Source organism: Tinamus guttatus, unplaced genomic scaffold (genome assembly GCF_059628265.1).
Source record: "Tinamus guttatus ecotype Peru unplaced genomic scaffold, ASM5962826v1 Tinamus_guttatus_pri_ptg000674l, whole genome shotgun sequence".
Lineage (NCBI taxonomy): Eukaryota > Metazoa > Chordata > Aves > Tinamiformes > Tinamidae > Tinamus > Tinamus guttatus.
The window spans coordinates 237,793-259,043 of record NW_028289208.1 but is presented as its reverse complement, the minus strand read 5'-3'; the positions used below and the strand labels follow the sequence as shown (position 1 = coordinate 259,043).

At 40.1% G+C, this 21,251-nt stretch overlaps 1 protein-coding gene across 1 annotated transcript in view; it reads right to left on the bottom strand.

Annotated features, from left to right (window-relative positions):
- LOC104566703 (transcription initiation factor TFIID subunit 4) overlaps window positions 1-18,839 on the bottom strand; it is a 128,667-nt gene extending 109,828 nt beyond the window's left edge. The window contains exons 1-7 of the mRNA XM_088536510.1: window positions 17,862-18,839; window positions 15,085-15,257; window positions 7,644-7,781; window positions 6,246-6,473; window positions 5,368-5,490; window positions 4,466-4,555; window positions 2,467-2,724 (exon numbers count right to left, since the gene is read on the bottom strand). Coding sequence (XP_088392636.1) covers window positions 2,467-2,724; window positions 4,466-4,555; window positions 5,368-5,490; window positions 6,246-6,473; window positions 7,644-7,781; window positions 15,085-15,257; window positions 17,862-18,813 — 1,962 coding nt within the window. The 5' untranslated portion in view covers window positions 18,814-18,839. The remainder of the gene's footprint in view (window positions 1-2,466; window positions 2,725-4,465; window positions 4,556-5,367; window positions 5,491-6,245; window positions 6,474-7,643; window positions 7,782-15,084; window positions 15,258-17,861) is intronic.
- Between the last annotated feature and the right edge of the window lie 2,412 nt (window positions 18,840-21,251).

The following is a 21,251-nucleotide window of genomic DNA, read 5'->3' as shown; positions in this document are numbered from 1 at the left end:
AAGTCCACATTATGGATTAAATATACGCGACGACACAGATTAATATGATGACTTTCCAAAAGTGCTGCAGATTCTCTCTCTAAAACAGAAAAGTGAAAAGAAATGAAGAGCTAACAAATTCTCCATATTTTAAAAGAAACTGGACTACTGAAAACTGCCCGACTTGCATCTATATTCCAAACTAGGCTTGCCCTTCTGCAGCTGGACAGTTTGCAAAGACAGCTGGAATTCTCTCCAGTGAGCTTCACGCTTGGGGAATCTGGAGCTCAGCCAGGTTCCTCCATCAGTGCTGGCCACCCTCAGGCAAGGCAGCTGCAATCTTCCCCTCCCAGACAAGACCAGGCAAGACGGCCAGCAGCTTCTTGCTGGGCTCTGAATTTGGGGAGCACTAATAAGTGTGAAGAGTGTGATTGTTGTCACCACGGGAAAGTCAATACTCACAAGGAATTACTACTGCGGTACGGATGCTGCTGAAGAGTTTGCACCACACGTGATGTAACTGCTCTTGGGAGTTATCAGATTGTTTGTACAACTCTTATTTTATAACACTAACTTTGTCTGTATAGAACTAACTCAAGAGCCATTAAAAAGCGCTTAGTTAATATGCTTGATTCTACTAGTCACATTTTCAATAAATTAAAATCAAATGCAAGTAGCCTGTTTTACAATAAAGCCAATGAGTTTTTATCTTCTATGTACTTACACTTTTGTAAATATTTTCTCATTGAAATAACATTAAGTACAGTTTTCCTCTGCACAACTTCCTACCTCTGTAAAAATATGGGTATGTAATGGTAATCTTATGTACCCAGTAAGATGAAAAGTCAGTCCTAGATCTATCATCTTGACACAGAAAGAAAAATGACTTCTGTTCCTCACACCAGTCTCCCCAATATTTAACTTTAGCAGTGGTCAGCCCCCAGGAATTGCAATAGCATGCTGAATGAGATGACAAATTAACTCTTTACATTGTTAATTTTTACTCATGCTAGTCACGAGTGCTTGCTTTTCATATGCATTGGCATGTACAAGAACAACAACTTAAAAGGTAGGTTAATGTAAAGATCCGTCTCCATACAAATTTGGCTTTTCCAGAAAACATTCCACAAGACTATAATCACAAGTGTGAAAAATTGTGTGGATTTATCAAGACATTTTTGTTCTACCTCAGCATTTCTCAAAAGCTGGGGTGCAGCTTATTTGGTAGTTATAGAAGTGTTACCTGGTAGTAGCTCGGTTCTAGGACTGTGGAAATTCCAGATCAGGCTGAAATTACTGACCATAAATGTTCACACTTGTAAGAAATTAGCTAGTTGCTGACAGAAATTCAGTTTCCTAAGGCAGTATTTTTTACGCCTACTGTCAGTAATTACAACCAGTTCCTGTTCCCCTACCTTGAAGAAACAATCTACTGTCAATTCAGCATGACATAAAATGAGATAGATTGAAAAGGAGTCACAAAAAGGTTAGAGGTTGTATTTAGGTAATGCAACACTCCCGAATGTGTGGGGCGAACCCTTATTAAAAGGATTCAGATAGCTGGACAGAAAAATAAGTAGCCAAGTTCAGATGCAAAATCAATTCCACGTGTATCTTGTGTGTATTGTAAAAGTCAGTCAGGTGTTTTAGCATCAAAGACATTCTATGCTCATTGAAGACTATTAAAATAATATTCATTTTATTTTAAATGTAGTAATTTAATTGCTAGAAAGTATTTGTATAGTTTAAATGAGCCAAGACTCAGACATTTTTAAATGAGGTAGTGTAATATTTACATTAAAGTAAAACATTCTCTCCTCGCATACCACACAACATTTACTTTCTTCGTGGAATGTATAAATTCAAGGGAAGATCAGTGTAATGTATTATAGTGTTATATTTGTATTTCAAAATCTCGATAACATAAATTTTCATTAACTCAGTACACTCTTGTTGAACTTGCCAAATTGCATTTGAAGTCAAGTACCTTACACATGAATGGAAGTCACAGACAAAGAAAGTCTGTAACACTCTTAGATAACTGTATAAACGTACAACTGCTGCAAAAATTCTAAATATAGTTTAATTACAACTGTAGACACACTCACACACTCCTGTACAACAGTGGGATAAATTCATCATCCTCAGTGAGTACATGGTTATACAATTACTATATTACTAATGCTAGGAAATCAATTAACTTAAGCACATAATATAGTACAGTGATCACTGTACTTTACAAAAAAAGACCAAGAGTTTATGAAGCCCTTTTCAATATTATGTTAATATTATTTAGATTAATGGGACTAACAATATATAAAGTTTGTGCTTGTATCTAAGTCTCCATAAAATGAGATGCTATCATATATCACAGAAAATGATAGGAAAAAAAAAAAAAAAAAAAAGAGTATTTTTCCCAAACAACCTGAAATAAAAATAACATTATTCAGCCTGTTTAAAAATTTGTTTTCACCCTGCAGTACCTACCAGTTGAGAACTTTGACTTGACTGTACCACCTTAACCTGAGGAGGCTGCACTGTATTTGATACAGAGACCGTGCAAATGTTGTTTGGTTGCCTTATTCCTATTGTCTGCGTTGTGACAACAGCAGAAATACTTCCAGAGGCAGACTGAGGTAAAATCTGTGATAGCTTGGTTTGTTGAAGTGACTGCTGAGACGGCTGTCCTTGCAAAACTGAATGTTGACTATTCAGTAAAGATTGTCTCAATGCAGGTAGACTTTTCTAAAACAGAAGAAAGTTTATGAAATATCAATATTCAAGTTGTCAAAAAACAAAAAAAAACACTTCTAAAACTTGCTATAAACATACATACAGCTCTCATTCCAATTATGCAATCTGCCTATTCCTCAGAAAGAAATCAGATTGAGCATGCTTCATAAGAGGAAAAATTCAGTTTAAATTTTTAGTAGACTTTCATTTTGAATTTAGCAATGCCAAAGATTTTGACGTGTCCTAATTCCACCATAACAGGAAAATATGACATGTCCTCATTAATACTTCCTCAAACATTCCAATATCTAGAACTTATAGAAAGGGCAAAAAAAGGGAAATAGGGAAGGCAGGACAGTAGGAACAACTCTATTTCCATTGCATGCTAGAAGTGGTAAGCTGCACCAATTTACTTCTCCTGACATGCCTCCAGTACCTAGAACAAGATGATTTAACTGTTAGTGCCCTACAGCAATAGTTGTTTACTGTAATATTACTGATCTAATGTATTCTGACTGGATTAGAAAAGTGTACTATTGTATGCTTCATGTTCAGGCCAGTTCAACCAAAAAATACAGTTCTAAAAGAATATCTTGTATCTTTATGAAGAAACTTTTTAGCTTTTAAGTGGTAGCAGTGTTCTTTGAAGTGCTTCCCCAAGGCAGCTGTAGAATTCAACAGTGTTTAAGCCAAGCTACAGTCCCTCCTAAACTTCCAGTATTTATTTAAAAACATAGTGGCTGCCGCCAAGAAAGGACTCCAAAGAAAGGAAACAAGTTAAAACTAATAATTGTGAAAGAAGCAACTACAAAACAGGAGCAGGAAAGGACACAAGTAAGGGTTAAAGCGACCTTGAAGAGAAAAAAAAAAAAGGTGGTGGGGAGAGAATTATGAGAAAAAATAAAGAGACTAAACTAAAGGGTTAGTGTCTGTCCTAAAAGTAGTAGTTTAGGACTAGAAAAATTAAAAAAAAAAATACAAAAAAGCTTTTGAAATGATAGATGTGGTTTGTTGAGGCAAACATGGTTTGTGTGTCAGTATATAATTAGGCATATGGAAGCTATTGTAGCTAATGTAGAAAGAATGAATATACTCATTTAGGATCCAACAATTAATAAATCCACTATCATATCAGAGATTCACTTATAGACAAGATTAGTCCCAGTTTACCGGTAGGATCTATTATTTAGCAGCATTATTCAGTTGAATGTTTAATAGTCATCATTCTATATGCGTTGAAATGATTCATATATAGATTGCTGTCAACAATATGGAAGCTATTTAATTACTTAAAACATTCTATAGAAGTAACCTGCAATTCTTCCAAACATGAGTGCTGTACTTCATTATAAAAACAAATCTACTATCTCAAAGAAGTAAATGAACTATAAGAGTAAAGTTTTCACCACACAACAAGCAACATTTAATTTCCAAATTACCCAAAACCAGCTTTTTGACTTAAAATTTGTGACTAACATGTTCTATAGCAGAGCTACTCAAGAATAACTCCAGTTCAGCTCTGGACTGCAAGTATTGCTTAAAGCTACACCAAGGTCCCAAGCACGAGGGGTCCCTCCTGGGGGACACCCCTCTTTCCAGCACTCTGCACCCTGGCAGAGGCAGTTGGCAGCCCAGCGCCACAGCACCCAGCCACCACTCCTGCACTAGCTAATGCCATTTAGAGGGATATTCCAAAACCTCAAGTGCTGACATCAGCATTGACATAAATTCGTCTAAACACTGTTTACGTTACCTTAAGGAAAGGTACAAGATATGGCTGAGGAGATGATTTGAGCTCTGACTGAAGGCGGCCTGTAAATTCTTCTGGATCAATCTTTGCATCCTTGATGGAGGGAAAACCCATAAAAATAGCATTCAGTTTGTTTATTGTTTCCAGGTGATAATGAGAACATACACAACTGGCAAGCTCACATTGTGGAAACATGCACAGTTCCCATATATAAATACACACACGCAAATATATTGCTAGCTAGTCTACGATATCAAAAGAGCACTTAAATTTTAAGTAACTCAACTCAGTATCACAGAATGCTTGAAGTTGGAAGGGACCTCTGGACCATCTAGTCTAACTCCTCTGCTCCAGTAGGGACACCTAGAGCACATGGCACGGGGTGGCATCCAGACAGGTATTGAACATCTCCAAAGAAGGAGACTCCACAGCCTCTCTGGGCAGCCTGGTCCAGGGATCCATCATCCTCACAGTGAAGATCTTCCTCATATGGAGATGAAACCTCCTGCATTGCAGTTTGTACCCTTGGGCATGCCCCACGCCCCATGTCCTTAGGAATCTTTATTTTGTAGTACTATAAAATCTTATATATTATTTGTCTACATAAACATGATCAAAATATTATCCATTAAAACAAGAGTATTTTTCATAAATGCCTACTAAATAATTTGCTGGATTTCCTTTTCCACAAAATATGGGAAAGCCTAACTTAGCAGATTCATGAGTGTGTGTAATACACAGAATATTTGCATTTTGATGCAGCCCATCTCCTTTCGTTGTCAGTATAGCAAAAAAAAAAAAAAAAAAAAAGTTACACTCAAATCAGTAATTTTCAGCATGTACAAACAACATATATAATACATTAACCTGACATAATGAAAGATAACTAATAACTAAATATTTACCAACAAATCCTGAACCAGAGCTTTCACATTACGGGATGTTTCTGGAGAAGGTGAGTTATGAGAAGCCAGTTTTATAAGGGTAGCTAAAAAGTTTTTGCATTTTTTCACATTCTCTTGCATTTCCTGCAAAAGCCAAACAAATCCAAACAAACAAGTCAGGTGCATGTTACTCAAATCATGATTCATTGCATTTACCAATCACTATAAAGCAAGAAAAGGCAGAATTGCTTCTACATCAAATGAGACATTTGAAATGCATCTGCAATTATTTTACTATTGTTGCTAGTTTTCTGACAGTTTCTTCACTTCATGTAACTAAGTATTGTGCCTTTTGGCTAATAACAAAAATCTATTTTATAATGATTGGTTCAATATGTTTGTACAAAGCAGCTACAAGAGTAAAATTGCATTAGAAATAGTTTCCAAACATCATCATATCTAATCTTCATCTAATCATATCTTCATCAGCATAAACACAGATGTTCTAACTTTTTCAGCGATCATTTTCATACAGTGTAATTTTCTCTTATTCCGAGAACCAGAAATGTTATACTTCAAAGTAATAACAGTTTTGAGGCCCATCAATGTAGTAATAAAGTCCACAGACTACCTGTCAGATTGCTCTGATTACAGGAGTTCTCTCACTATTGAGACATATGTGGCAGGACAGGGAAAGCAAGCTGACCATTATTATCCCTCTCAGAATGTGTATTCCATTTAGGTGAGATAAAAGGAAGGCATTCTAGTTTGTAAGGAATTTGTTACATACCAAGAAGTAACCTTACACTGGAGTGGGGGGGAAGCTCTGTTTCTGAACCAATCTGAAAATTTTACACAATACTAAGAAAATGATGTATGTCTAAAACATAGATTCTTACCTGCGATACCACTGTAGTTCCAGGTACAGGAGAGCTTGGTATGACCTGGGGCTGTGCTGGTACTTGTGCTGTTGTATGAGGCGGGAGCGGCAGCCGAGGCTGACCCTGGGTTTGCGCTGAAGCTTGGCTCTGTCCACCAGCAACTACTGCAGGCTGTTGAGAAGCTGAAGTGCCAGTTGCTACTGTTGTCTTGAATAAACCTTGAGCACTTGTTGCAGCTACTGATACCTGTTGATATTTTGTATTAAAATATATGCATATTTTAAACCTTTTACTCAACCACAAAGTCCATAAAAGCCCAAAGTTCATAAAAACTCATTTCCTTTCAAATATACCTTTGCTGACAAAATAAAACCACTGATTTTACTTGCTTTAACCCTAACGTTGCCAGCCTTTAACCATGCTGAACTGTAAAAGTTCTCATTAAAATTTAATACAAAAATAAATAGACCACTAAAAATGAATTGCTATAATCCAGCCCTTTAATATCACCATGCTTATATTACTTGTAACCCAACTGTGTGCAAAATTGACTCCTACTATGAACACGTCAATTCCCAATGATCTGTGATCATGTCACCAGTATCACAGTTATGGTGACAGCTCAGATGCATATGACACAAATGCACTAATAGAGCTTCCAGGTATAATCCAGGTCCAGCAGCAGTACATATGCTTTGGCACAGCACAAAGCCCTAACTCAAAAAGCTGTCCTGGACCTAGCCCAGTTACATGTAGAGGCTGTGTTGCTCGCTCCTCCATTTGCTAAGGCTCAGAGCTTATTACGCAGCAGAGACACCACACACACAACCCAGTTCAAGGCTCACACTTCACCCGACCTAATATGCTGCATTTCAAAGTACCAGAAAGTCTAAAGCAGGCAGAATGAACAGCACTGCAGACAGTGGAGAGTTCAGCCAGCCAGAGAACACAAGGTGCTGTGCTGAAGCTCCCAATGCAAGCTCCCTGCAGGAGGTTGCTCTGTTTGGGCACAGGTACAAAACTCCAGGTACCTGTGACCACACAGCAGACAACAGCTTTCTACGGGGACCAGCCCTAGCCCAGCATGCCCAGCGCTGAAGTAATACTTACAGGATCAGCTGATTTAAGTCTTTTTTTTTTAAAAGGAAGCTTAAAATTGAACCTATGCTACCCTTTTTTATTATCTAAAAAACGTAGAAAGTAAGTATCAAATAATACCTATATAATCACTTACCACCTCTGTAATGAGGAACTGACTGTATGTTATTATTGTTCTCATGTTTGCAATAAAAGCAATTTATTAAAATTTCTCAAAGTCATTTTAGAAAAAAAAAATTCACACAATTATGAACTTCCTTCCCTTCCTTCCCCCCATCCACTCCGCCACCTTTCATGCTTTATATTCTTGCAACTTACTGTGGTATGTGAAAGAATAGAGCCACCTGGTAGAGTCGCAGCAGAAGTAGCACTAACAGGTGTAGCAGTTGCCTGAACAACTTTGGCTTGCACTGGAACTCCTAGGCGGACAGTAGATGTGGCTACAGAAGTTGGTTGCTAGTAAATGAAAAACAAAGAATTTCCTTTTTTTTTAATCTTTATAACTTGATCTGCAAGCCTTTTACTAATAATGATTATAGGAATTCACTATATGAGTAACTCTGCAAAAAGAAAAATTATATTATGCTCAACCATATAGGATTCTTTAATTAAAAATATTGCAAAATCAATTTTCTTGCTGGTCAATGGTGAGATGTCTGCAACAATTAAAAAATTAATCTGGAGAAACAATATAAAAACCATAAGAAGATGTTCAAAATAGATTTGGATAAAATTATATACCAACATCATACAGAAAATAACTCTACACATTTTGTGAATCGTTAGTGTAGAAATCGCACTACTTAAATGTCTTCTCTTCTGGTGGGAGAGGCAATGTCTACAACCATTAATGCATCATTTCCAAGGAGGGTCAATGTTTGACCCCTGGGATTGGGTGTTTTATGGTATGCATAGCCTTCAAAAAATAAATTACACTATATAGAGTATAACTTGGATTATGAATTCTCTCATGAAGTAATTGCAGAACAATAAAGGCCAAAATACCTATATACAAAAATGCAATAATAAAAAGGTCATCCATTTGCTTCCTGTTCGCCACTGATTGCACGTTATACCCTCTTACAACTTGCATTTGCTAAGATTTGCACCCAAACATGTTAGAAAAATTCGGTTGGAGTAACAGATCATGGACAAAACTGTTTCTCACGAAAATAAAATCATTTTCCTTGATTCACATTTGTAATTATACATTTCTATAATTAATATTTTTAATCAAGAATGACTTATTTTAGCTTCTTACATTGTACACTAAACCTACATAAAAATCAAAGACCATCCAGTGTACTTAAGAGATCTCCGGAAGGAACAGAGGCCCAGACAGTCAAAGCCCCAAGCATCCCTTACCAATCAGTCCAGCAACATCATCTACTGGATATCAATCTTCTGCACTCGGAGGGAAGGAAAAAAAAAAATCTACCTGACATCTGAACAAAACCTTTTTTGTTGCTCTTTGGATAGCTTTCAAGATTTTTTAAATCTTGAGTTGGGATGTCTTCCATACTGAGGCAGCCTGGAGGCAATAAACAGCATCATCATGAATAGGTAGAATTGTCTGTCTTTTTGGAAGAAAGATCACATAAGCTTTTTCTTTTTTTAAAATACATACTTCTTTTCTCAATTTTAAAGGAAATCACTATTTTTAAATTCCTTAAAAATAGTGGTTGAGTGAAACAATATGCATCTGATGCATGTTTGCATTTAAAATAAGTATTGTGTATATTGTTAATTTGCTTATAATCAGTGCTCCCAACCTAAGAATACAGCATGCTTGTGTTCTGAATCTGTCCCCTTCTTGTCAGTAACTGCTTCCAGAAGTGAAGATTTACAAAGGGAGCAGATAACCAGGCAAACTTCTGGAAGCCATTCAGTTCCAAGTAAGACCTGCAGCCAGAAATCTGCAAATACAAAGCTCAGGCAGCTAAAGAATTTTTCTCAGCTAATAAATGCCTACAAATAATCATAGGAATATACTTGAAAACAAAACGGCATAACAGTGAATTACCCAAAGTTTACAGCACATTTCATACACAGTATTGCACGGTACCAGAATACGGACCAACTGAGCAAAATGAAGACTAAATTCATTCTGTTTTAAAAAACACCAGTGGCAAAACCCTTTGACGCAAAACTGCAGTAAAATCTATTCATGTGTTATGCAGTAAGAAAATGCCTTACTACCCAAAATCTGCAAACTAATGCAACAGTTTACATATGTAGCTCCAAAATCTGTAAGTGTTAAAAAGATAAGTATGAGTGTATCAAAAACCTAACAAGGAATTATCCTAAAGAAATGCATAAGTATCATGGAAATGATCTACAAATGACAACGATAAGCTGCCAGAAGGCAATATAAGGGACTCCCAACACAAACACACCAGCAAAACTAGGGAAAGAATATTCCAGCAGAAAAAAAAAGAGTGGTAAACAGATCTCATGAAAAATCCATGGGAAAGGAAAAAAAAAGTTCAACATTACATGGAAGAAGGGGGAAAAAAAAAAAAAGGGCATAACCCCAAATTCACTAAGGTTTGGCAAGATGCTGATTAAATTCCAAAATTATCAACAGAAGCTTGGAAAACAACATATTTTCAAATGCAGCTGTATTGTTTTTGACTAGATGCATCATGTTTTTCTGTTTGCTAAATATGTAAATTAATGTTTAAGAAGCCTTTTTTGTATACTTGGGGATCAGCAGGCAGGACAAGAGGACATGAATGAATACAGTATGTACTCCACAACAAATCCCTGCAGAGATACCAGTTCATGCTTAAAGAGCCTCAGCTTGCTCTGTCCACCTAGAGAATCCAGATATTATAAGCGGGGTACAGCACAGTGTATATGTGGAAATAAGGCTTTAAGCTGGGTCTGGCTCATGTCTGGCCAGCCTGGAAAGCTGATACACCAAGATTTATGGTGGCTGCAGAAGCCATGCAGATAATGCAAGTTACTCTTGTTTCAGGGCGGAATAAGTCACTTTGCACAAAGGCAGTCGGTGCACATTACAACTGATCACACACAGCATCAGTTTGGAATTACTCCATATAGCTACCTCATAACTTGCCTGGGTAGAGCCTCTCCCCAGAGGTACGGGCACAGGAACAGAGAGGCAAAGCTTGAGGCATAAACAGGAGCAAATAGACATTGTACCTGCCATGTACACATCAGCTGACTTTAGATTTGAAAGTATAACGAACATACAGACTGTCTTTGAAAAAGTACGCCACCAGAATAGGGACAAATTACCCCAAAATATCTAGGGATAATTTGCTATCGCCAAGGCAAGACTACACCAATATTAGGTATTGCATCAGGTATTAACAGCTTTATAGAAATCCAGGCAGTTTGACCTTCCACAGGTTAACACACTAATGTACGTAAATCCTCAGAAACAGGTTCATGGCATACTCATATTTTGTATTACAGTACCACCTACTGATGAAGACTATGGGTACCACTCTGCTCAACACTAAGAAGCCCAATCTCTACACCTCAAAGTAAGAAACCTTATTCTTTGTCAAACATTACATCAACCTTTTATGAACAGTGCAGCCAGTTCCTCATCAGAGGAGGACAGAAAATACTTCCATAGTATTTAAGAAAATATTAACAGAAAAACAGGGGCAATTTTATCAAAATCTACATCCTGATTTACTTTGTGTGTCTTCCAATACATGCCATCTGTTAGGTCCTACACAAAACTCAATTTTAGCAGAATTTGATGTCTAGATTTAGATTTGCAAGTCTGGAATAAAATTCAGGGAAGATCTCTTACAAACCTGGACATCTTAACATGACTGTGTTTAACAAAGGAAAAAATCTAGGGTGCGATTATGGACAGTGGCAGAAGCATAGGGTAAAGGTCAAGTCTAGTAGTTCCTTTTAGAATAAACAATTCATACAATCTTTCTCATAGGCAAAGGTGGTAGCACTAGTTATTATTAAGGTATCAATACTCCCCACTACCAAAATCTGTTTTCTGATACTTACAATTCTGTTAGACTTTCAAAATGTTAACTGGCAAAAAGTCAAATGTTGTTGACTGCCTCAGACTGTTGGATTTTGTGGGGGTTTTTTTGGTTTTTTTTTTTTTTGAACAGGGGCTTAAAAATCTGTTTGCAGAGTAATTTGTATATTGAAGATTTGGTTTTTTTCACTCTGGTAAGAATACAGCCAAACTGAGCCAAAATACTAACTGTTTAAAACACTGGGGTATTAACATGAATGCAGAAGATTGGTGGCAGCAGGATCTGTCCCTCCTAAGTGAGTCAACGCTAGGCAGGATTATCACAAGTGCCCCCGGGAGACATGCAGCCCAGCCTAGCCCGGGGTCAAGCAGCAGAGCCCACAGCAGGGAGACGCTGCTGTGCTCTTAGTGCTCATTGTGTCCCCTCGGGTTCACACAGCAAGCAGAAACCCGCGAGGAGGAAGGCACAAGACTGGGACTCATCAGACAAGACAGGCAGAAGAGCTTGCCCCAAAGAGCCTCCAGAAAATAAGGAGCTTTGAGTTCAAAAACCCAGATCTTCTAAGTCTCAGCATCCTGCCAGTGTAAGCAAACACCTACGTACCCCATCAGAGTTCTCTCCTCTACAGCTGCTCCATCTATAACTACTACAGATTTATTCTGTTCACTCAGTAAATGGAGGTATGCAGTGAGTCTAGAAAAAATACAGCTAATTACAGTAATTAATTTTGTAACTAACTTTAAAAAAATCTGAAAATTGTTTGAAGTATGTAAATAACTTACTTTTGCTTTTTGGTTGTGCATATAAAGCAATACAGATAATAAAGCAGTACAGATAATAAAGATAATAAATCAACAAACAAAATATGCATCCAGTGCATGAAAACTCAAACTATAGAAATGAAAAAAGTAGGTAAAAGAAACTCACCAAAGAAAAACTAGATGGCAGCACCTACCCATTTTTCATAGTGTCACAAGTATAAGCTTCAAAACAAAATATGAAGGCTCAAGTTTAACTGTCTGAATAATCAGTTTTTAAAACTTCGAAATTACTTGCAATCTCTGAAAAACATATTAGAGGCAAGAACACTCGTGTTTGCTTAACTTACTTGCAGTACATGGTTCCAGAATTATTATTTTTTCCAACAAGATTAACTGAGGTTCCATGAAATTAAAGCTCTTACTTTCTAAAAAATGTGCATCTTAACCAAGATCCTATAATAGATAAAACTTTACCAACATTAATCTTTTTTTAATATTCAGCTAACATTAATTTCAATAAAAAGAAACTAAAACATGTAATAACATAATTGAGCAATTAAAGTTATGCATAGTTAATTCAAACTGATGTTTGCTTTCAACATTCAAATATTTTTCACAGTAGGTATATTTTTCATACAAACTATATGTGTTATAAATGCAAAAGTATTCACAGTGCAACAGATTCTGAACTCAATGTATAACAAGACCATAATAATCTTCCACAAGACTGTCTCATTTGAATGTAAAATATGGGACAATAATTATTAAAAAAGGAAGCTTCTGTCTTGCAGCAACAAAACAATTCGATACTCAATCTGAAAAGCGTTGCTTTCCCAAAAAATATTGTATTTAGCATTTCTCTACTTTACAGTCCTCTATTATAATTGGAATTAAACTAATTTATGGTACAACTGTACCATTCATGGCTTCATTTTAATATTTGCAGAGAGTAAAGACACTAAAAGAACCTTAAAATGTCCAGTAGAACTACACACTGTAAGTACAGCTCTTAGCTACTTTCTCTGCAACATTCAGATTTTATCTCTTATTTTCAGATTCTGATTCTTCTGACTGACTCCATTTCACGATTCCTCAGTGTCCATGAGACACAGCACATCCTCTTGTGACACATTCCCATGCTTCAGAACCCTCTAACCTGTCATTAAATGATCAGAGCCAAGTACCTTCCTGCAAGGTACCTGTGTGTCCTCACCAGGTTTTCCAGAGTTCCTTTAGGAACTGAAACTCGCAGGTTTTATTAATATTTTACAGAGTAGAGCAACTAAAAGCAGCAGAAGTAAACATATAATCAAAGGTTACCCCACCAAAAAGTCAAGAACATAATTCACTTTTCTTTCAAAAAGGATTTGACTACCTTCTTCCAAGAACCTCATACAAAATTGTTTCAAAAGCGGTATTATATGTGCTTACATCTTCTAGCCTAAAAAGCCTCAGAAAAAACATGAGTAAGGTATTACAAAGTCAAACAATAGCTTAAATTACAAAGATGAGCACTCAAAACACAAGAATTATCAGATATGTTTGCTGTGCAAAATCAATTCTGTGCCTCGATAGTCTAGCTGACATTTCTTTCTTTGTGCATTTATCATATAAAGTCCAAAACTCATAGCACATGTATGGAGGAGATTAACACAGGATGAATGGAGAGTTACGTAGCTAATCTGTCTGAATTTCTGTGTTTTGACAGTGAAATCTAAATATACAGGTATTTAAACACCTATATATAATAAAAGAGATATATACAAATGTTTGATTTGTGAACCTTCAGCAATGCAATATGGTTTTTATCAACAGGTAACAGATAAAACCACTCTTTAAGAAAAGCGTTATGCGGAGGGCGGACACTGAACCCAAGCAGACAGCAGAGTACATCTTCTCTATTTCAGGGCCTTTCATGGCTCCTAGAAAAAAGGGGATGCCTCCCTCACATACTGTCCAGCATGGTTGCTGGAGCTAAAGGAATTTCCACAAGGAGCCTGCATCAGTTGCACTCATTTTCCTTTCAAATAACTGGGAGATCTTTCATGGTGGCCACAGTAACAGTTAACAATTATGTCCTTCTAAAGCCAGGAATCCATCAGAGCTCACGCAGCTCCACAATCACTTCCACAGGTGGTGCCCTCATCATTGCATAGCTTGTTTGTTTTACAAAAATCTAGTAAGTTTAATTATACTCTTTCTATAGTCTTTTCTGCTTCATATAACTAGAGAGCAGCTGCTGGAGGCCAACGTGATCAGCTCCTAAGCATTTTGCTGCACATACATCGTAGGAGCGACTGCGTGATCCAAACTTGTCTTCTAAGAAACACTGAACTTAGGCAGCAAAGCAGCCCACCTACATTATTGCATGCTTAAGATTTTATGCATAATTAAACTGAACTCCTTTATTTTTCAAATTACAGACCATTTATTAATATGCTATGAATGCTTCAATGTTGAATTTGAAATCTGCATATTAGCCATAGCAGTTAAAGTTACATGAAAGCTAACAACGTGAAGCTGAAACAGCTGAAGCTAAATTTTAATTAACTTGATGTCATATTTTGGGTACAGTCCGACCCCTCGGTCACACTGCAATTATGCTGTACGAATCTCTCTGATTCTGTTACTGAAATGCTGTTGCATTATACAGTTTCAGAGCGTCACCAGGTTTTTAATTCTTTTTTTCCTAAGATATATTTGAGCTAGTATCTTCCCGGATACACTCATGCCTGAAATTTACTTTCTAGTTGGCTACTCTATGTTTTAGATTATCTCGTTCTATTCTTTAATTTTCTTTTTGACAATTTCATTTCCACTTCCTGCATTCCTATTCTCTCCTGAAATGTTTGCCATTGCTCTTAGCTTTGAACTAAGCCAAGCAATCTTTTAAGGCTATAAATACATTGTAACATGGGCGGAACAAATCTACAAAAAAACATACAGTCAATAGTGTCCAAGATAGAGGAAAAGGCAATCCACAAAAACAGTGAGAAATAAAACCAGCCATACCTGAGCGGTTGTTAGGCGAAACACTGGGCCACTTGTGGGCACTGCAAGTCTGGGTGAAATGCTGGCCGGCCCCTGCCCCTGCGTTTGCACCTGGGCCTGCATTTGAGCCTGTGCTAGAGCCTGCTGGGGGACCATGACAAGCTGTCCAGCATCCGTGCGCACCAGGACCATTCCTGAGGAGGGCAAAGCAAGAGTCACTACAGAGTAAAGGACAATATAAAGAATAATATATACTGAACCCACCTAACTTAAGAATAGAAAATCAAATTGGTGTAGAGCACCTTACATTTTTAAATTTTGCATCTTTCTTTTTTACTGTGGTATAATAAAAAATTTACTTCAAAGAGGAAAAGGAATCCCTATTTCAATAAAACTTGCAAGTTAGCTCCAGAACACATTCTAACAAGTTAGATGCAAGTAGAATAAAGTGGGATATCAAAGAAGAATGCAGCTATAAACAAGAAAACATTTTCCATGAATCTACTGGAGAACCAAAAAATAAGGCTTTAAGAAATCTATTACACTGTTGATAACACACAGTGAATAGACAATGCCTCTGTGACTGATCTGTCTGTGCACACTGCTTTATATATAGAAATTTTAACTTCTCAAGGGAAAGAAAGGAGGCAAAAGCATACATCCACCGCCAATTAGCAACTTTGGAAAAAAAAAAAAAAAAAAAAGACAAACCTCAGTAAATAGTCAGGTTTTGCAACATATTACAATGATAAAGAAATCTGAGCAGTACCGTAACAAATTCCAGAAGTACCTTCCTCCAAGAAAATCTTTCTTTCAGTCTCTGACATAAAAATGTAAGTTCTGATGCAGTGGTGAACACGTGGGTGAACTACTCTGCCAATCAGAGGTGCCACTAACTCAGACTCGGGTGCCTCCAACCAACGTCCACTGCCAAAAGCACAGACAGATGGAAAATCTGCCCCACCACAAAGCAAAGAGTCCTGGGAATCAAGATTTAAGCTAAAAGGAATAAGCAGGACTATGGCAAGGATGACATCCAAAAGACACGATCATAACTCTCTTTCAAAGCTCAGACAGTAATTTTTAAAAGAAGAGTTTAAAAATTATGTATATAATTCTTTTAAAACCTAACTTTGGGAGTAGTCCTTCAAATGCCAAGCCATAGAGCAGAAAACTCTGTAAGTAGATGATTATTTCACATATGCCATTACTGCTCCTAAACCGTCTGTACACACAAATAGTAGCCCATTGCCCCAGCTGGTCAAAACACTTTTCCTAACTTCTCCTTTAAACTTGTGAAACTCACTCTGAATTTAAAAATAACAATAATAATGGACAAGTTAAGGCAACACATGCTATACAGTGTCAAGAAAAGCTGCACGCGTAATTACCATGCATAATTGTTCATGCATTAATTTTCATACATTTTAATCATTTGGATGATTTTCAGGTTTCATTTATTTTACCAAACAATGTGCACAGAATAGTCATATCCTCAAAATCTGATTGAATTAGTAGATTGGTAATTTGCCTTACTGTTCAGCTGCATGAAGATGAAATATGCAGTTTAGGAGCTTGCATTACATATTAAGATACACCACTCTCAAAAACTGATTCTAAACTTTTGCTTTAGTTCCCATACGGTAAAGTTCTGTCTAAGTGTGATGTTTCAAAATGACTCACTAACTTAAAGATAAAACTTATAAGTTACCATAGTACTAATGCTATAACATTTTCTGAAATCATGACAAGATCATTTTCAAGGGGTCTTTTCTTCCTCTTATGTTTTTAAAAAAAAAGAAATAACAAAACAAAATATTGACACAACTTGAACGAGAAATTATGCTATACATTCAGACTAAGAAATGAAAGACTAACATGATTACAGTCTAAATAGCAACAATTTGATTTTTATATCCAAGTTCTTATATGTTTATAAGTTAATTAGGTCTTCACTAAACCACCCAGCTTTATCTGACTGAAGCATTAGAATCTGTAGCAGAGAAGTTTCATAAACTAGGACTAAAAACACAATTAGGTAAAACACAAAGCTACAAGAGGAACAAGGTTTAACACTTATCTCATTTTTCACACCACTTCCCTCATAAATGCCAGGTGTTTTAGAGAACAAAATAGTCTCACTAACACGAGTGGAAAGAAATGCTATTTCTGAGTACATCTTCAGTATCGTTGTGTTAGCAGTTTAAAAGTTAATTAATCTGATAACCCCTGAGAAGAAAAAGTTATCAACTCATTGCAATGCGAGCATCTAATCAAGCGAGCACCGAACACAACCCTTCAGCAATTCAGAGGAAAAATACACAGTTGCAATAGGAGCCACTAGGATGAAGACAACACTATTCTGGTCCGTGGTCAGGCATTTAGAGCTTATATTCCAAATAAAGCAAATTAAGAAACTAAAAGGAGAATGAGCAAGATGTAGTAGTTACTTCAGTATTAGAAGGACAACCTAAGGGATGCAAGGAGAGCTCACAACCCGTAGGGACAGCACAGTCTCATGTGCTGAAAAGGAGTGAAAAACAAACAAACCAACCCAAACTTGGATGAACTTCAAATTACCCTGAATCCCGTCACCTGGGTCGTATCGGAAAACACTGCTCGAGCGGGGGAAAACTCTCCCGGTGGCGGGCGCAGGGCAGCCCGACGCGCACGGCCGCTCCCCGCGGAGCCCCGCGCGGGCACCCGCTGCGCAGCTCGGAGCTGCCCCGGGAGCGGCCGGGGAGCCCCGCACTCCCCGCCTCCCCGCGCGGCGGCTCGGGCGTCCCGGCCGCACTTACCGGGCGGGATGGTGAAGCCCGGCGGCAGCTGGATCGTGGTCTGCTGCGGCGGCCGCACGATGAGCTGCGGGGCCACGATGCGCTGGGCCGCGCCGAGCGCCGGCCGCGGCGACAGCGCCTGGGGGGCGCCGGCGGGGGCAGCGCCCGCCTTGGCAGCGGCGGCTTTGGGCGCCGCGCTGGGGGCGGCGGCGGCGCTGGGGGCCGGCCCGGCGGCGAGGCTGAGCGCCGTGACCGCGGGCAGCGGCCCGGGCGCGGGCGGGGGCTGCGCGGCGGGCGCGCTCGGGGGGGCGCCGCCTTGTGCCGCTACCGCCGGGCCGGCCGCCGCGCGGCCCCCGCCGCCCTGCGCCGCCTCGCCGGGCAGCGGCGCGGCCCCTGAGGCGGCGGCTCCCTCCGCCGCCCGCCCGCCGCCCCCCGGCCCGGCGGCCTCGCTGCTGGCGGCGGCGGGCGGGCTGCCGCCGGGGCTGGGGCTGCCCGCGGCCACATGGTTGCTGAGCGGCGGGGCGGGCGCGACGGCGGGCGGCGGGGCGGGCGCGGCGCTGCCGCAGCCGGGCGCCGCTCCATGTGATTGCTGCACACTACTACTGTTTACACTCACTCCCCGCCCCGCCGCCGCCGTCGCCGGGGGGGACGGGGACGGGAGCGGCCCCGGCGCTGGCGCGCGGCTCTCAGCGGCCCCGGGCGCCTCAGCCGGCCCGGGGGCAGGAGGGGGGGGCGCGGGAAGCCCTGGCTGCTGCTGCTGCTGCTGCTGGCGCCCGGGGCTGCTGCCCCCCGCGAGGCTCCCCTGCTGCGGCGGCAGCGGTGCCGAGGTCCTGGGCGAGGGCCCGTCGGGCGGGCCGCGGCCGCCGGCCAACTGCGATTCCAGGGAGCCCACCAGGTCGCTGACCGCCTTCTCGTCCACCTCCTCGGAGAAGAGCAGCATCTCTTCCAGGGGGTCCGAGGCGCCCGCCGCCATCTTGCGCTGAGCTGGGAGCCGGCCGCGCAGCGCGCACGCGCGCCGGCCTCTGCCGCGCGCGGGGCACGCCGGGAGGGGCGGCCTGCTCCACCCCCGACGGCGGGCGGGGCGGGGCTTCGGCGGAGGCGGGGCGGGGCTTCGCCCCCGGCCGAGGGCGGGGCGGGGCTTCCCCCCGTCCGGCCTCAGAGCGCTGCGGGACCCGCGTGTCCCGGCGGCCGCCCTGGGAAGCGGAGCCAGCCCGGGGCCTCCCGCTGCCCCGCCGCGCGCTCGGCACAAGCGCCTCCGTCTGCTCGAGCGCTGCAGACTGGGTGCGGAGCTGCTGCTTCGCTAGGCTGGAGTGCGGCAGCGAAACAGCTTGGCCCCTGCGCAGTCAGCACAGCTCTGCACGTGAGTGTTTGCCCCAGAAGTACAGCCAAGCAGGCAGCCAGCGGCCCCACCTCATCGTTTCCCTGGCTGATGACAGAGCAGCCCCTCACAGGTGTCTTGCGCCATAAAAATAACTGATTTTGCCCCTGTGGATAAGCAGCGCCCCCTGTTCACTGCAGTTGTTCTGGGCACAAGTGGTAATAGCTACACATTTGTGAAGCTGCCATGAGAAAGCAGCTTGGGTTCCACCACCCCACAACAGCTCTCGTGCCTGCAAATGTGAATGTGTTAGAGCTGCTGCTCTGTGGCCTGAAACTCTGCAAACATCCATTACTTAATTTGCTATTACACAACTATTTGTTTGGGTTTGGGGGTTGTAAAATATCAAAATAAAATTCAGACAATAGGAGTACCCTTTCCTTTTTGGTTGTTCTTTCAAGAAGATTCCATGTTTGCTATTAGGCCCTGAACCTGTATTTGTAAACTCCAACCTCCACAGTTTTTATAAATATGGAAACTTAAAACAGCTATGATTCTGCAACTAGTCTGACTCAGAAAAAAAAAGTTAGTATTTTTGACCACACTGGGTCATTAAACTTCGTGTCTCCATTAAGAAAAAAAAAAAAAAAACTTTGGAAGATAAAAATTAATTTTCGCACTGGAAGGAGAAAATGGATTTAGACTACAGCTTCCAACACTTTAAAAAATACCTGGTTTTAATTACACTTATAAAGCACATTTGTGGGTGGATACTCTGTAAAGCATGAGTTAGTATTTCTTTCCACTTACCTCCAATTAATTGAGGCATTTATGTAAACAAATACAGAGAATAAGGAAGTATAATAGAACACTGTATTTAATTAAACATGATATATACTGCTGCACATTGGACTCCTTGCAAATCAAAAGCTTGATGACATACATAAAAATGTATATAAAGTTGCCGAACTGACTTTGGGCCTATTTTAAAGAGGGGCTGGCATATTACCGGCAACACATAAATCTCTTATCAGGACTATAGTGTACCAACTACAGGGGAGTTTTGAGAAACAGCTTCAGTTTTCTTTCAGCAATGACTTCACACATTTTTACATCTCTTAGTAATAATCAAGTTCCATGAGTTTTGTCTGCAGAAACTATGCCAGGATCATTTCTATGATTCATTTATCTGGTCTACTGTTTTAATCAGTAAATAGCATCAAGACCAACTGAGAAATAACTTCTGCATAAACAATGGCAATTCTTATAGCAATTGTTATATACAATAACCCCATGCACTTCAAGAGCACAAAGCCAGTTATAGATAACTAGAATAACCAACAGCTATTCTATAACTACTATTAAATATAGGTTTGCGCATTCCAGTGGCAAAGGATTTTTTTATATACACCTGTTTAGAAATTCATGATCTGTTCTTTTAAAGTTTATTGAGTGCATAAATAGTCATCTGTACTCACAAATACACAGGATTTGATAGAAAGGCTTGGGAGAATTAAACAGCAAGTCCCCAATTTCTCCCTTTAAAAGTCTTTCAAGGGGATACTTTTTACTTGACTGACAGTGTTTTTTCTTCTATTGATTCTGTCCAACTTCTTCACTCTTTCAGCAACTAAGTATAGCACCTAAAAAAAAAAGAGAGCACGTTGTCAGTTTTCCCACTTGAATTCTCCCCTGAAATTCTCTTTCCCTCTGTCCCAAACACCATTTCTGTCTCCAGTTCCACCACATAACTATGAAGCTCTACTAAGCCTAAATGGGGCTCTTCAGTCTAAATTTTGAGAGGAGATGAGAGGAAAAAAAAAATACGTTGGCCCCATGGAAGGGGAAAATGCTTGTATTCCAAGGTACTCTGCTTCCCTTCTCAGCATTGCACAGTTGTATGTGTATGTGTGTGTGTGTGCTGTTGTTGCTGTTTTTCCCCGGAATAGTTACTTTAAAAAGGGGGGAGGGGGAGGGGAGCGTTTCCCATACCTAATTCTAAACTAAAGCCAAGTTTTGATCATCAGTTGCAATGCTTACTGCTGTTCAGCAAAATCCAACTGGTTCCAAAACTTTGCCAACTGCGTGAAGTG